The sequence below is a fragment of the Mycetomoellerius zeteki genome, unplaced genomic scaffold (assembly GCF_001594055.1).
Source record: "Mycetomoellerius zeteki isolate Tzet28-1 unplaced genomic scaffold, Tzet1.0 scaffold79, whole genome shotgun sequence".
Classification (NCBI taxonomy): Eukaryota; Metazoa; Arthropoda; class Insecta; order Hymenoptera; family Formicidae; genus Mycetomoellerius; species Mycetomoellerius zeteki.
The window spans coordinates 1,469,696-1,486,195 of NW_017257819.1; the positions used below are offsets into that span (position 1 = coordinate 1,469,696).

General features: G+C 31.9%; 1 protein-coding gene across 2 annotated transcripts in view; it reads left to right on the forward strand.

The window, feature by feature from the left end:
* The window catches only part of rho-5 (rhomboid-5), a 128,988-nt gene that overhangs the window by 106,061 nt on the left and 6,427 nt on the right, over positions 1–16,500 (forward strand). The window contains exons 10-15 of one of the 2 annotated variants that reach the window (XM_018458842.1): positions 6,007–6,329; positions 8,260–8,346; positions 11,926–12,120; positions 13,521–13,704; positions 14,274–14,510; positions 14,611–14,637. In XM_018458842.1, the coding sequence (XP_018314344.1) occupies positions 6,007–6,329; positions 8,260–8,346; positions 11,926–12,120; positions 13,521–13,704; positions 14,274–14,510; positions 14,611–14,637 (1,053 nt within the window). The remainder of the gene's footprint in view (positions 1–6,006; positions 6,330–8,259; positions 8,347–11,925; positions 12,121–13,520; positions 13,705–14,273; positions 14,511–14,610; positions 14,638–16,500) is intronic. The other variant, XM_018458843.1, reaches the window with a different exon arrangement.

Consider the following 16,500-nt stretch of genomic DNA (forward strand, 5'->3'; position numbering starts at 1 on the left):
ATTATATATGTAGTATTGTAAAAAAAATCAATATTGAGAATATATTGTTCCGGCTTTTGCTTATATACATTTATTATAATTTTTGAAGCAATAAATAAATTTCCTAATTATATATTAAATTGTATTAAAAGAAATAAATTTTCTCTCTAAAATTTTATTTCATCTTCTGTTGATGAATAATAAAAGCAAAACGACAAATGGAATAACTTTCAAAGGTTGATTTTATCCTTTCAAAATGAATTCGAGCAACAAAAAAAAAATGTTTATTCCATGTCAGAATATTTTTCATGTATTGCCCAAATTTCGTAATTTTCTGAATTTCCTAGTTAAAGGCCTTTCTTTGTTAGTATATAACGTATTTTTGGTTCCTGATTGAAATCTAGAAAATTAAAATTAAAAAAATTTTTTTAATTAAAATGACGAATCTTTATGGCGACTAAATAAAAAATTTAATTATAGTTTATAGTGTTTATACATAACTAAAAATATAATTTTATACTTTTTTTAGACTTCTGATTTCAAATCTCCAGATTTGTTTGATTTCAAATCTTCAGATTTGGAAAATTAATAAATCGGGGGATTCAATATCAAAAATATCTTTACTCCTTTTTAACAAAAAAATTACGTTTTTAACATAATTGGGAACTAAAGATGAAGACTTGACATTTCGAGAAATGTCAAATATAAATGTCACAAATACAGGATTTCACAGCTAAATATAATATAATATAAGTAATTTTTCAACATTTTAGTCATTTTAGTCTTCTCTTCTGTATTGATTTGCTATTTAATATATGTATTTGGTTTTGATAACCGTAAGATGGACATATCTTTACAGCCACAATCGTTAAGGTATGCCAATTATCTTACGGTTATCATAACTGTATTATAATTTTTTATTATAATTTTATTATAATTTTTTAACCAAAAAATGTATTGATGGACGGCTTTTGGTCGTGGCAACCGTAACAGTTTTTTCCGTGCATAATATGTATAAGAAGTATTTCATATATGAGACGCTACGCAACAGAAAGATAATCAAGGAAATTTAATTAATAAAATCTAAAATGTCCAAATATAAAATGTTTTACAAATCCTTTGTATAAATTGAAGATTATGATTTTTTAAATGTGAAATAAATCTTTAATATCGAAACATTATAATTATAATAAAAATTATAATAATTTTATAAAATATTATATTTTATATTTTATAATAATATATCTATTATATAAATTATATATGTATAATGTTGTATACTTGAGTGCTAGAGCACAAATTAAGTTCCCAGGACGGGATCGAAAAATAAGCCACTGTTTTTCATTTCACTTTAATTCGGATATCTACAATTATATCTTACAAAAGATTAAAGTTCGCGTTTCACAGTTATATTATATTTTATACTAATGTTAATTTTAGTAATGCTATGTCGTGATTTTTACAGAGGTATTTTTATCGGTAGTTACAATTTTATTGAACTCACGTTACTTCGCATAACTAGCAACTCGTGCGTTATGTTTACTCGAGTGACTCGTAGGATGACAGTAGATAATGCGACTCTGTCCGCCTTCATCGTAGCACTATATAGCACTCGATCTGCTGATTGCGAATCGTATTTTGCTCAACTGATCAAGCTATTTTCGATGATCGTTTTACCTAAATGCGATCGATGCTGATCGATCGCATTTGACAATTCCCGAATCTGTTACAATATAGGTACATACACGGAATCGGTCGCAACAAACAATAGAATCATCGTATTTTTTCGTTGCATTCTAATTTCCCAATCGTTCTTAATACGACTTATTTCCGTTTAGAATGCATCTCCCGGTAGCGGAAAATTGATTTTCAAGTCTTTTAGACAACTTTCGGGTCATTACCCTGCAGTTACCAGACGATCTACTTTTTACATGGAATTTTAATTAATTATTCAATTAAACTATTTATTATTCGGTTATAGGTACCGATTATAACAATAATATTATATAAATTATATATTTTATAAAGTATTATGTATAATAATATAATAACATTAAAGTATTTGAAACATACAGCAAATAATAGATATTCGTTGTAGATAAAATATAATGTTAAACTTTATTTAATTTCCCACGTATATTATAAATAATGTAATACAGCGTTTTGCAAGATTAGCACATGAGATCATTTTCATAATATGTTATAAATATTTATTCTTCCAAACGCTTCGCAAAATCGGGTAACAAAATAGTGATGAAATATTTTAAAAACTTTTTTATTGTTTTATAATATTGTAGACATGGAGAACACTATGAACTTTTGTACTTAATATTTTTTCAATATCTTTTTACACTGTTTCTGAGATATTAACAGGGATATAGAAAATCAGACCTTTGATGGGATGTTTCCATTCTTTATGTTTATTGGCCAAAACAAAAAATTGTTATAATTAGTTTCGTATGTATTTTATTTCTGCAAAGTTTCAGATTTTTAGAAATTTTTGGGTTCTTTGTTAGTGATACCTACTTTTAAAAAGATTTTGATTAGATATATGTGTGTGTGTGTGTGTATGTGTGTGTGAAAAATATATGAGTATCGATATTTCTTATTCTGTAAATTTTAACATCTCTGTAGGCCTAATAGAAACGTCAAGATGGATATAATGCTTAATACATGCATTATCTGCATTTCGAAGTAGCAACTGCGTGGTCGCATCTGCCGACGTAGTCGTTAATACCGGATTATGCAGATCTGAGTTTAATTATATGCTCGCAAAATGATGGATTTTCCAGTGAATGCTCATTACACGTTTGCCATCATCGTTGATCGATATCATTGGTGAGCCAATAATGTAATCTAATAATATCGTCGGTACGAATTAATCAGGTCTCGAATTATTGCCGAATCATTACCGTCAAATCAGATCTTTTAAAAGGTAATTTCCTTGTCTTCTTTTCAACAGCTTTCAATAAAAACTTCACAGTTTGTCATTCCATTTGGATGGGATTTAATTTAATTTTGATAAATAAAAAAAGTTTTTTTAATTTCACATAATTGACTTTCTGTTAAGTGTATTGTGTCACCTTTAGGAATTAATGAAAATAAAAACATAAATAAAATTTCTATTTAGTTGTTAAAATCTGATGAATATTATTAGGTATTTTTCTTATAACAAACAAACAAAAAAGTGTCATAAAATTGAAATATTAATGACGAGTCAATAATGTAATCACGTTGAATAATAACTTTGAATTTATCTTCAGTCTAATAATTTAGTTGAAATAAATATCTTATATCTTTATTTGTTAAAGAATTTATGTTGTACATTTTGAGATATTTATGTCATATATTTGGGATATTTTACGGGCAAAGAATATAAATGCGAGGTGTATTTTTTTATAATTGCGGACCCATTAAAATAGAAAAATTTCGAAAGCGGGACTATGCCTCTGTGAACCCAACGGAATTTAATTTCGTGCACGGCTTGCGGGAATTAACATTCGTCCTATTTATTGCTTCGAGCCCTTCCGATTGGATTTTATATTGTTGCGGCATGGTTCTCGGTCGTTAATTGTCACCCTCGCAATTGAACGGAGTATTTTGAAAAATGTACCAGGCTGTTTTCCAAAATTGAAAGCATTTGATTTTTCATTATCGCTTCGATATCAATTAAACAAATTTCTTATAGAAAGATTTCAAGAGAAGATTTTGGCTTAAAATTTATGAAAGAGTGGGAAAAAAATGGTTTTACTGAAGTGTCTAAAAGTTTATCTAGATATAAACCTAAAAATAATTATATTGGACTATTTAAATAATTATATTTGACGCTCAAACTTGCTAGAATGTCAAAACTTTTGCAGCATCATCATGTTTAAGCGCGCTACATAATTATTTTGATGGTCCAACATAATTATTTTCAAATTTCTATTTAATATAATTTTTGTAATAATAATTAAAAATGAACCGATAAATGTTCAACACAAATAAGCGAAGAAGGCCATATTTGGTCAAAATGGATACCTAATAATATTTTTATGTGAATCTTAACAATTTCCAGTTTAAATAAATTGTGTATCGATTATTAGTCTTGAAACACAGTCGTAAACTGAAGCTGGAGTACGTAATACAAATTAAATTAACAAACATTTAATAATACTTAATTTTTACGTGTTTCAACAAAGTCATTCTTAAGAGTAACAAGAAATAAGTTAATTGAATTCCTTGTGATTGTATATAAAAAATAATAAATTCAAAGGGCTAATTTGGAGTTAGCGCGGTAAAAAGTGCACAAAAACTTCTTTCTGTGCATATCATTGATAAAATTTTTATTAGCTTATTTTACGGCATCGTATATACGCATGGATTCACCCTACAAAGACGTCATCTCGTTAGTCAAAAGACATACCTAACAATCGAAGAAACAACATATCAGAGAAAGTTGCGAACTTAAATTACCGTTTAATACCGCTAGTTTTACAAAGTTTCGGGATGACGGGAAGTGCATGGTCAGACACGAGTGCGTCTGGTTTGCACTTACTACTGACTGGTAGCAGCCAGTAGTAGGTGTCAGCGAATGGACGATCGGTTGAACAGCGTATGAGTGTGCTTTCGACAGCTCTGACAGTTTATTAGTGGTATCGAAACCATAACTAGGATGTAGCGCAGTTAGCAATTGCCACGAAACTTTGAACGTCGATTTCTAACGGTTTGCTTCTCTTAACGTTACCGTAAGACAGCTCGCGTGCCTCAACCATTCTGTTGAATCTATCAACATTTAAGAAATCACGCTTGTTAGTTATGAAATCGGGTTAGCGAAAATTATTTAGTTTCTTCAGTAGACACTTGAGATTTATCGATAAAGAATAAACTTTATTTTTAAATGAAATTTATTTTTTATTGATGAATCTCAGATTTCAAGACTAAAAAAAACTTCGGCGCGCGCGGCGGTTTGCGGAATTGCATAGATATATGTACATATAAATTCATACCGAAATATGTAAGCACTGTCTAATCAATTGTAAGATATATCTAACTATTTTAATTTTTTCAACTCAACCTCGCAGCATCTTAACGGGCAGATTTAAGAAGTTGGAAAATTACATAGCGCATTTACTCACTATAAGTCACTTCAAATATGGCTATTTTGCTGAATAATTTTTAGGGGTAGTTTTATCATACTTGTTTCACTAGATCCTTTATTTTTTTCCAATTTGCTGTTGCTCATTTTTTATCTTTAAGAACTATTTAATCTCTATATAAAGGATTAACAGCATTAACTAACAACAGTCTAAAAATAATCTTGTTAATTTTTGATAGCAATATTAATGAAACAAATAACACTTTATTAAGACAAGAGCATGGCATATTTGTTAATACAACATCTAGGGTGACCAGACGTCCGGTTTTTCCCGAACATGTACTCTTTTTTTAAAGCGTCCGGAGACGTCCGGCCGGGTTTTCAGCGTGTCCGGGGTGTACTCTTTTTGGTACTCATTTTGAGAGAGAGCGAGGGGACCGGAAGTTATTAAGCCCATCGCACATGAATTACATAGTAAGCTAATCACTAGATCATTACTGTATCTGTGATAAAATATTTGAAAAAATTATTAGGTATTATTATATTATAAGGTATTATTATATTTAAAGCTATTTTTTTGCAAATACTAAATATATGTTTTTATCATTCTTAGAATTTAAATGTACTCTTTTTCTTCTACTTTTGAATTTAAATATATTACTTATTCTTATACTACAATTTAACCTAAAATGTCTTGTTTTTTGTCCTACTTTTAAGGCTTAGTGTCCTACCTTTGTACTACTTTTTAATCAGGAATGTCCTAGTTTACCTAGATTAGATCTGGTCACCCTAACATCATTTTTCCTCTGCATTCGTGAGAAATTCTTTTGTGATCATTATCACTGATAACAGAAGTGTAAAGAAATTGGTACTTTTGACGAAAGTATCCAGATAATTTTCAAAAATATGAATATCGTGATCCTGTTTAATCGAAACACGTATGTTCTCAGTCATTGACAAGGCAGCGTCCTCGCGAGCGCTCGCAATCACGTCCGGAATCACGCAGCTTCCCGCCGAGCACGATCGCGTATCTGTCGAGGACAGATCCCGAGGACAGGCCTGACAGCGGCCAGGACGAAGACGAGTCCTTCTTTGAGAGGCCCCCGCCGCCACCGCCGCCCCTTCCGCTTCCGCCGTCATCTCAACAATCGCAGACGCAAGTCGATCAGACTCCCAGCGGACTGGTCAAAGATGAAGAGGTCGGCGTTAAAATAATAAATATTCTCGAAACTACGCAGGATCGCGAGGGGATTAGTACCGAAGAGTTAGTTGGGTAGGTCTTATGAGATTAAAGAATTCTGCAATGTGTCAGATATTTAAGAACGTCGTAATTGAGCCGGTAGTGATGGACCAATTACATCTACATCTCATTCACGACATAGATATACATATGTGTATTTTACCATATTTTGTCTCGTAAAAGAAAAATACCCTAAAAAACTTTTTTAAAAAAGAAAAAATATACAAGTCAAGTGCATAAAAAAGGTATCGAATATTACACTCTTCTTCTCAAAAATAGATATGAAATAAATACTATTAGCCAAGTATTTCATCATGCAAGACGCATAAGATAGACTGAAAGTGACTATAATAATTTACTTTTTATTTTTATATATTATCAATCTAATATTCAATAAATATAAATTATTATTACTATGATCTCTTCATTTTTAAAAGATTTAAATTCTATATTATTACATTTTCAAAAATTTACAAGAAACAGTGAAATCCCTAAAAAAACTTCTTTAAAAAAAGAAAAAATGCATGTCGAGTACCTCCCTCCCTTCCACTCTTTCTTTCTCTCTCTCTCTTTACCTCTCGTGCTCTCTCGCCGTCTCCTGCCCTCTTTTGCCTTCACTTTCTCTCGCCTTTTCTCGTTCTCTCCTTGCTCTCACTTTCTCTCTTTTATACTCTCGTTCTTCCACAAGCTTTTCTTCTTGAGCTCTCTCTCTCTCTCTCTCTCTCTACTCTCTCTCTCTCTCTCTGTCTCGTGTACATAAATAATTATTACATATTTATACGCATTAATAAAGTACACACGAACGTAGCATGGTGGACAACGCGTGACATGAGTCTACCATGCTAGAATTCGATCCCCGGCAGATCCAAAAAATTTTCACGCGCTCGTAGCTCCTCTTCGGCGGTTTGGCAAACCATCAAGAGTATTTATTGCCAAGAAAACCTCTTAAACTGCTGTTCGAAACCGGCGTTAAATTGTGGGTCCCGTATGTCTGTGTACAACCTGCGCATTATGGGCATACATACAAGAAGTATCAACCCTGCTTGGACTTTGGGATGTTGCGCCATCGAATGAATGAATGAATGCGCATTAATATTCATTCTGATAATTTAATATAATATTATATTAGAGAAGACATTGTATGAAAGTTCACACGTTAAGCGGTTAAGTAGCTCGTTTTATATTTTTATGCACTTGGCGTCGCTTATTTTTGTTATATGGCTTTTTTAATTTCTTTCTTTTTACGAAAATTTAAAGATTTAAAGATTCTACAGAGTCGAATTTTGAAATTTGGCTTTTAAAAATATTATAATATAATAAATGAAATTATTTCTTCTTTACTCACGATATAGATATAATCGAATTAAATCATATTTTGTCTCGTAAAAGTAATATTGTGTCTTGAGACTTCTTCGACTTCTTATTTTTACAAAGATGTATAGAGCCAGATTTTATAATTTGGTTTTTAAAATATTACAATTAATAAAATTATCTGCATCTCAACTGCATAGTGCATATATCAAAACGAATTTTTATTTTGTTTTTTTTTTCTAAAAAAATCGCTTTGTACGGACCTGCGAACGATTTTCCTAATATACAGGGTATCCCACAAAAAGATGTTGAAACTAATCAGCTGTCACTTTCGAACTTTATTCAGTTTATTGAAAAAATAAAAATTGCGCTGAAAAGAGGAAAGTCTTCAATTTTTAATGAGCTGATTAGTTTCAATACCTTTCCGTGGGACATCCTGTATATATACTAAGAATATCGCAATTCCGATTTTCTTAGTATTTTAATTATAATTTGGTTGAACAGAAATTCATTTTCGATAGATACCTACATTGTTTTTTCTGTCGATCCTTAAAATTCTATAACCTTTTAGAAATTTTTTAGAGAGAAATTAGAATTGTTAGATTTTTTTTAATTTTTGGATAGTGAGACATTAAGTGCTTTCTTTGTGTAGGTTCGCACAACAAAAGGATGACAGAACGACGGTCGACGGACAAGTCAGGCGACCCCGTTCGATCACGAGGGACCACTATATTTCCAGGTGAGAGTTCTTTCCCTTCTTTTTTTTCTTTTTTTCTTCTTTTGTTATAGACATTGCCTGTTTTTCTTCACGCGTTGTATTCTTGGTTCTCTATTGAGAACGATTGATATACGATGACTTCCAGTTCTCGGCCCATCTCTTCGGCGGTCTTCCAGGGGGCCGTTTGTTTATTAACTTATAGTTTCTTGCTATTTTTATTAAGCGTGTGTCATCAGCCTCCTTGATATGATTGTTCCATTCCCTTCTCCGATCTCTGATGAATTTGACAATGTCTAATATTCCGCATTTTTCTCTAATCTCTTTATTTCTTACTCTGTCGTTTTTGGTCTTCTCGGTTGTTGTTCGTAAAATACTTATTTCTGTAATGCGGCTGAACTGCTTTGTCTTCTGTTTCGGTCCCGTATGTTAATATTCGTCTGACAATTGTCTTGTACACTCGAACTTTGATTTCTGTTAGGTTTTGATTCTTCAATACTATATCCTTTAGCACTCCTTATACCCTTGCTCACTTGAGTGTTTACTGCGTGCCATCCTCTTAATTTCCACTGCTAGAGATGTTGACGCCTAAGTAGTTAAAGCTCACTTGTTCAATCACGTTTCTTTCGACCTCTAGCTTGCAACGTTGCCGTTTTTTACTATGGATTTGGTGGATATCTTTATATTGTATTTTTTCGCAGTGTTCATGAGACTGTGTAGCATGCGTTGCAGATCATCTTCTTCTTCAGCTATGAGGATAGCATTGTCAGTGTAGCATAATATCAGGGATTTGTTCCCCATTCGTTATCCGGGGAAAGTGATGTCTTCTATGATTTTTTAATTACCTGACTTTTGCTCGGACATAGTTTGTCGGTTTATTGGTTCGGGTGCAAAAGAAGTTCGCGCGTGCGGGAGACGAGGTTGCACAAGATGCTGAGATAAACGAACAACAAAACTCGAGAATTTCCACGACATCCAATAGTCTAACTCGATCGAAGGCTCTACGAAACATAGATAGGTTGGCCTTGACTATTTGATTGCTTTTTCGACTATTTGACGCACAAAAAATATTGCATCTATCGTGGATCTATTCTGCCTAAATCCCTTTCTTTGCCGATGTCGGTGAAGTTGAAGAATCTAATATCCAATACTTGCATTGGCACTTCCCAATTAGTTATTGCCATAGTCGATGATAGACTTCCTGTCCTCAGAATTCTCGAATGTGTATTTATATTGTAGTTTATGGAAAAACGTGTTATTGATTCGCAATCTGTTTTGATACCAGTAAATCTACCAGTAAGTTGACGTTATCGCGCGCGTGTTACAGGGTTCCTCATTAAATTTTTGCTTTACTCTTGGTGCCGATACGTCACTGCCGATATGTACATTCAGATCGCTCAATATAACGATACTGCACTTGTCAGGTATTAGATTTAGGTATTAGATTGGTCTTCATAGAACGACACTCTTTCTTCCCTGGTTTTAAAAAAAAAGATAATGTCGAGAGCGTAGACATTAAGAATGTGCAACGATTTACCTTACACATCAAATGTGACTCGATCTCTGACAGAATTCTCGGGCTTACATACTTTATCTCATCTATAAGCGGTTGCAAATGCTTTCATAGAAGCATCCCAACCTTTGCTGTTGCTATTTGTTGTTTTTCTTTTCCACTATATATAAAGACTAAGTCATCCATTATTTGTATATCTTTTCTTTTCCTCTTAATTTCTGAGAGACAGCAGATGTCTATGTTATTTTCTTTGGTTTCCACAATAATTTCTTGATCATTAGCATTCTAAGATCTTATGTTCCATACGGGGAGTCTAATAATATTGGTTTTCTTAAGTCATGTTTTTCTTCTGCTGGATCTTTTCCTTTATAGACAGTCCAGTTCCGAGATTATGTGTGGTTCTATGAGCAGAATTCGATTTTATCTCTGATAGGCTGCTCATTTGAGATAGATTGTTTATCGACCTCGTCTAGTCTAGATCCGCTGTATTTTGCTAGTCAGGAGCACTTAGAAAAGTGTGTGACTCGTCGCCATATACAACGATCTTGAATAGAGAGAAGCTAGAGCCGTTAGGCACTATCTTGCGCTGCATTTTCTGGGATTCCTTACTCTCTAAGTGAGAGTTCCTTTCTCTAATTCCTAATCAAGTTCTCCAACGGAAAGTTAAATATAGTTATCTTTAAAGTATTAAGCCATCAAACTATTGTATATCAAATTTTAATAAGTTAAAATTAGCTCTAGAAGAACACATACGTGGGTCTCCCAGATCTAATTGAAATTTCGCTTATTGCTTCATACACAAAGAAAAAGAAAGGGAAAGTTTTATTTTATATCTTAAAATATAAAACTTTTGATATTACCTATGCAGATATATACCTAAATCTCAGAGCTTCAAAATAAAAAAGAGTCTATAAGTATTAATCTGAACTGAAATTATAGCCTATCAAAGTTATAATGAGTTTTCTAGATATGTGTTTTCTAGAATTGATGTGTTTTCAGAATTTTTCGGAAGGTGTTCTAAGATTAATTACAGCTTCGGAAGCTAATAAATAGCATTTTAACAGTTAATAGTTCTAAAAGCAACCCAAATATCATATCTTCTAATGACTAATTTAACAAATATCGGAAATAATGTTTGCCTAAATGTCATGGAGATAAGAAGATCAATTACATATAGATTAAATGAAAAGCAAGATCCTATTGTGTACACTGTTAGAAATTTCTGTTGTGAAATCACAACAAAAGTGGAAATTTTTATCCATTAAGAATAGAGACTAAAAGACGAATTATGCTTTCAGAAATATGACCAAAATCAGGTTTCTGAATTAGTATTGGTGGTGCTCGATAGGCAGCGTTCGAATTGCAAAACGGTGTCGGTATGTGGCAATTACCGTAGCGTTTTTTCCATGCAAAAGTTGTCAGGATAAGAAAGAGTTTATATTTACACTTATTGTTAGTAACACACTTCGGCTATAGTTACAATAATAATTTATTGTATACGTTGTGAGATACAACAGAGACTGTCACATGGGGTACAACTTACACGAGATGAGCTGACTATAGGCGATCACATGGACGGAAACGATTGCAGGGAAACCCATAGGTCCAGTCAGTTCGCGACCTCGAAGTATGCGCAATTCTCTAATACACATCTGCGGCGTGCCAGTTTTGTAAAATAGCAAATATCTATTGTAAATTTACAAATATTGTGAAATCGCAATCAAACATAACATAATTTATAAATTTACTGCACATTTTTATTGTAGAAGTATTGTAAATTCTCTCTCTCTCTCTTCATAAATATTTTTAACAGTGTACAAGTATCGAAAATTTACTGAATTTATGTATAGTTAAAGTGTTGTGAAATCGCAAACATTTCTAACAGTGTATCTTTAAACTTCAAATTTCTAAGAGTTTGTTTGCCTTTGAATTCTCACAATCCAAGAGCTATTGACATTTAGACATTGCAAAGGCTATACGTGATTTGGATGATCGCAAAACGATTCGTACTCAAACAAAAGCAATTCGTAAAGTAGATTTGTCGTTGACCGACAAACGCGCAAACATGTACAACAAGAAAGAGATTACAGAAAAACAAGTTGGAGCAGGTCGAAGTACGACGCGCCTCCGGCGGAGGGTACAAGGGTGCCACAAGAGGAGGGGGTGACTCTTCGCAGCCGAGAGATAGCCGGAGCCACGAGGATCTCCCGTAGCACGATCGATCGTGTCTTTGACAACAGTAATCGGCGACGATACGGGATGGGCATTGTCGGTCGCTTCTTTGGGTACATTTATATTAAATTCCTTATTGCAAAGTCTGAAATAAATTAAACTCTTGTGAAAGCTACACTGTCTTAATTGAAAACTAATTAACTGACTGTGTCAGACTATATAAGATATAAAGCGTTCCAAGAAAAAGTGAAATCCATATAGTTTTCATAAGATACACTTTAGACAGAATATTAGTAAAGTAAATTTTATTAATTAATCTATCATACAGCTTTTCTTCTAAATTAAATTATGTCATTATTATAATTTTCTTTATAAAATAGTTTATTCAACTTTTTTTGTATTTTAATTCTACGTATAAAATTTATATAGTTGTCACCTATATAAGTGCTATCACTATAAAAAAAACACTCTTTTCTTCTCTGAGTGTTATTTTACACAATATTGTAATTACAAAATAACAGGGTTGGGTAAGTTAATGTTTTTTGTTTAACTGAATAAAGAGAGTTAAAGTTAATGGCTTTACAAAATTAATAAAGTTAAGTTAAAAGTTGAAGGAATAAAAAATTAATTTACCGAAAGTTAAGTTAATATTGAATTAACTTAAGTTTAAAAAAAGTTAATTTCGAAAAAAATTATTTTTGAGGTCAAAATGTCCTAATTTTTTAAAAAATGAGATTAAATAACAACTACAATATAGATTATTAAGTAAATTAAATTTTTAATTTTTTTATTCACATATGATATAACATAACTTTTTAGGTTTTTAATAAGCCTTAAGCCATAATAAATGGACCAATTACAGTTAAATATTCTTCTCGCATTCGACTGTAATTGGTCAATTCCTTATGACTTAAGGCTTAAAACCTATTATAAATCCCAAGGCTTATTATATAAGGCATAAGCCAATCAAAGGGCTGTATTAGCGTTTCTTAAGAAATTACTTAAGATGGACTTAAAATATGAATGGATTACGAATATATGTCCTTAGTCTTATTATACTTTATTATTTTTCTAAGGCATTTAAAAGAGATCAAAAAAATTTTTAACTTAAAAAAAATTAAAAAGTTAACGTTTAAAAGTAACTTAATTTAAGTTAAAATTTAATGCATTTAAAATTAACTAAGTTAAGTTAAAAGTTATTAACTTTTTAACTTTTGTTTTTAACTTTTAACTTTTAACGTTTTAACTAGTTACTACCCAACACTGCAAAATAATTATATAATTACGATTATATAAAATATTATATCATTACTATTCCAGCAAAAAATGATTAATCGAATTAACATCAATCAATTATGGCATTCATAATAAAATTTATTAGTGGAATAAATATCGCATATTATGGATATTATTGTAGAGAAAATGTTTTGTCCATTAACAAAATAGAGATTATAGCAAACGAAACATATTAATAGCTTTGTGAGTTATTAAAATTTTTTCCCTGTTATTCCAGGCGATCTTTTCGGAAAAGCGTTGCGCACAAACCGGACATAAAGAAGCAGTTGGACAATTTTGAAGATCATCGGCCGTATTTCACGTACTGGATCACTACTGTGCAAGTATTGATTCTGATAATATCGCTGGCGTGTTACGGATTTGGTCCTGTTGGAATGGATCTCAACCATCGATCTGGATTGGTGAGCAGATAGAAATGATTACTATTTATTGATTATAATTATTTGCGATTGTAATTCATTTCTTAAAAACTTTGTTTGGAATTTCATTACGTTTATTAAAAAACTAATCTTGCTAAGAATAAATTCAAACATTTATGTGCACAGTAGGAGATAAGCTTTCTTTTTATTTACACTGTATCAAAGCTTATGTTAAGTCTATTCAATCCTTGCAGAATATAATAAGAAGAATGATCACTTTAAATTACAACTACAATAATGCTTTAAATTTTTATTTATGACAAAATTTTGTTTTTTTTATATATGCCCAAAACAAAATCTAAATGACTTTAAGTTTTTTTTTTTTTCAGAAATCTTTATGTTTAAAATATAAAAAATTTTTTTTAATGTTATGAAAATTTTTACATTAAGATATACGGTTGCAGTTGTTTAAAATATTTCAAGCTATATTTAAATATTTATAAGCATTGTTTTTGTTCGTTAAATAAGAAATGAGAGGATGATATTAGATTCTTACACTCACAATCAGTGAGGGTTGAATATGATTGAGAAAATAATTGAATTGTGTCCAGGTTCTTGTAACAAGTCTATCGTTACAACAAGTCGACTATCAAGAACCCGCAAACTTCTGGCTAGGGCCTAGGGCCGCAGATCTGATCCATCTTGGCGCCAAGTTCGCACCGTGTATGCGTCGTGACATCAAGATACTAAAGGAGATCGATGTATGGCGGGAAAGAGAACGGGACACTGCTTGTTGCATCAGGAATGACGATTCCGGCTGCGTTCAATCCAGCAAAGCAGATTGTTCTGTAAGTTTCCCGGTTTTTTAAACATTTATAACATCCCGCTAGCTCTTCACGGCCATGTATGTTCATAATAATAAAATTTTCTTCCATGCGCGCCCAACAGGTCCGGGGACTGAGATCCACTGCTATGGTAAACTACGTAATTTTTATTTTGATTCTTTAGCTTCAGAAAAAGCACTTGAGTGAAAAAAAGAAAAAATATTTTTAATTTATTGCATTGTGAGCGTCGCAATTTTTCATTACTTGAATTGAAAGGACCCTGCACAGATATATCTTATGGAAATGTGTAGTTAAATTGGCTGAAATTGAAGTATGTTGTTGTCCTCGACGTCCCAAACAAAAGTCTCAATATAGGCATAATTCTCTAAATTCAGTACTTTTCTGTCCAGAGATGTTTAAGCGAATGCTGGAGTTGCACTGTTTTATTTACCGGTCAAATATAATTTACACACGTATGATTTACAATACAATCATACCATATGATTTATGAGACATCAACATATCACTATGGCTGCGTTCCATTTAACGCTCACAACTCTCGTGGAATCATTCCATCCTTATTGTTTATCAAATGATAAACAAAGACAAATGATGCTCGCGAGCGTAATTTGTTTAGGCTTCTAAACCTAATTATAACGACTCATATATATTTATTTCTTTATTTTACATCAGGCTTTGTCTTTATTTCAATCACATAACCCGCATAACCTTTCCACAAAATAAATGCTTTGATAAATTGACAGCGTTAGTCCGGTTAGTCGTCATATTGAGATAAAAATGAATATAGAAATCTGTACTTTTTAAATTTTTTCCTGCTTTGAACACAGATATAATACACCAGAGCCAGATACATTAATAACATGCGTATTTTATAATCGTGGAAAAGGAATTTTATAATTCTATGAAACTAAATATAAAGTACTTAATTAGAAATGGTATTTTTATCGGTAAAAAGACAACTTCAGCATCACCTTAAAGGGATCCTAAAGACGATTAATCATAGTAAATAGGACTTACACACAAACGATTTATACGTATTACTGACACATCGCTACATACTACTATATCAAAATTTGATCACGCGCACATACACATAAATTTTCGTATAACAATAACATTTGACGTCTAAGTCCAATTCTAAGAATTGCACATTGTTTCTTCGTTCATATGATTTGTGAAAAGCATGGTACAACCATAGATTTCCTACGTTCTAAAACGTTTCTAGACTAAAAAGTATTGAACTTGGTGAGCCCCTATTGAGAATTTTGTTTGAACATCGAAGACAATAACCCAGCAAACATTTTATATGCAAGATACTATAATATAAAATTGGCAATAAATTCCAGCGGAATAATATGTCAAAACTAGAGCCTACTGTGTCCGCAATAGGATTTCCAATGTAAACCATATTTGAAGAACATATCTTGAAGTCAAATTGAAACCAACACCAGAACAAATTTGATAACAGCAATGTGATGACAGGTTGATGCCAAATGCAGGTCAAATCTGTTGTCTAACGCGCCAACAAAATTGTGCCAAATATATTTTGACGAACAGATAATGCATTCTTTCGTGAAAAACACTGACACTTTTGTAATAGCAAAATTGCTTAAGATCTGCTGTCAATTGGTTATCAACGCGTTGAACAGACCTACTCGCTTTTCACCGCTTCTCTGTCATATACTTTGCCAACAAGGTTGTTGCATATTTGGTAGAAATGTACTAACAGTACCAGCAATAACAAAGTATGTTTCTTATTTGCGGCCATAATCTGTTGTCAAAGTTACAGAAAAGATTATAGGGGAACGTACTTCAATTCCAGATAGTGTAACCGGAAGACACATTTCCATAAGATCGATGTGAAACCTTTTTTTTTGTATAAACATAAACACGAACTTTATGTATTGTATGTCAATGTTGTCTCAATTTAATGAAAAAAAAATTTTTTTGTGTTTTATATGTATATACATATATCATACCGTATAACACTTAA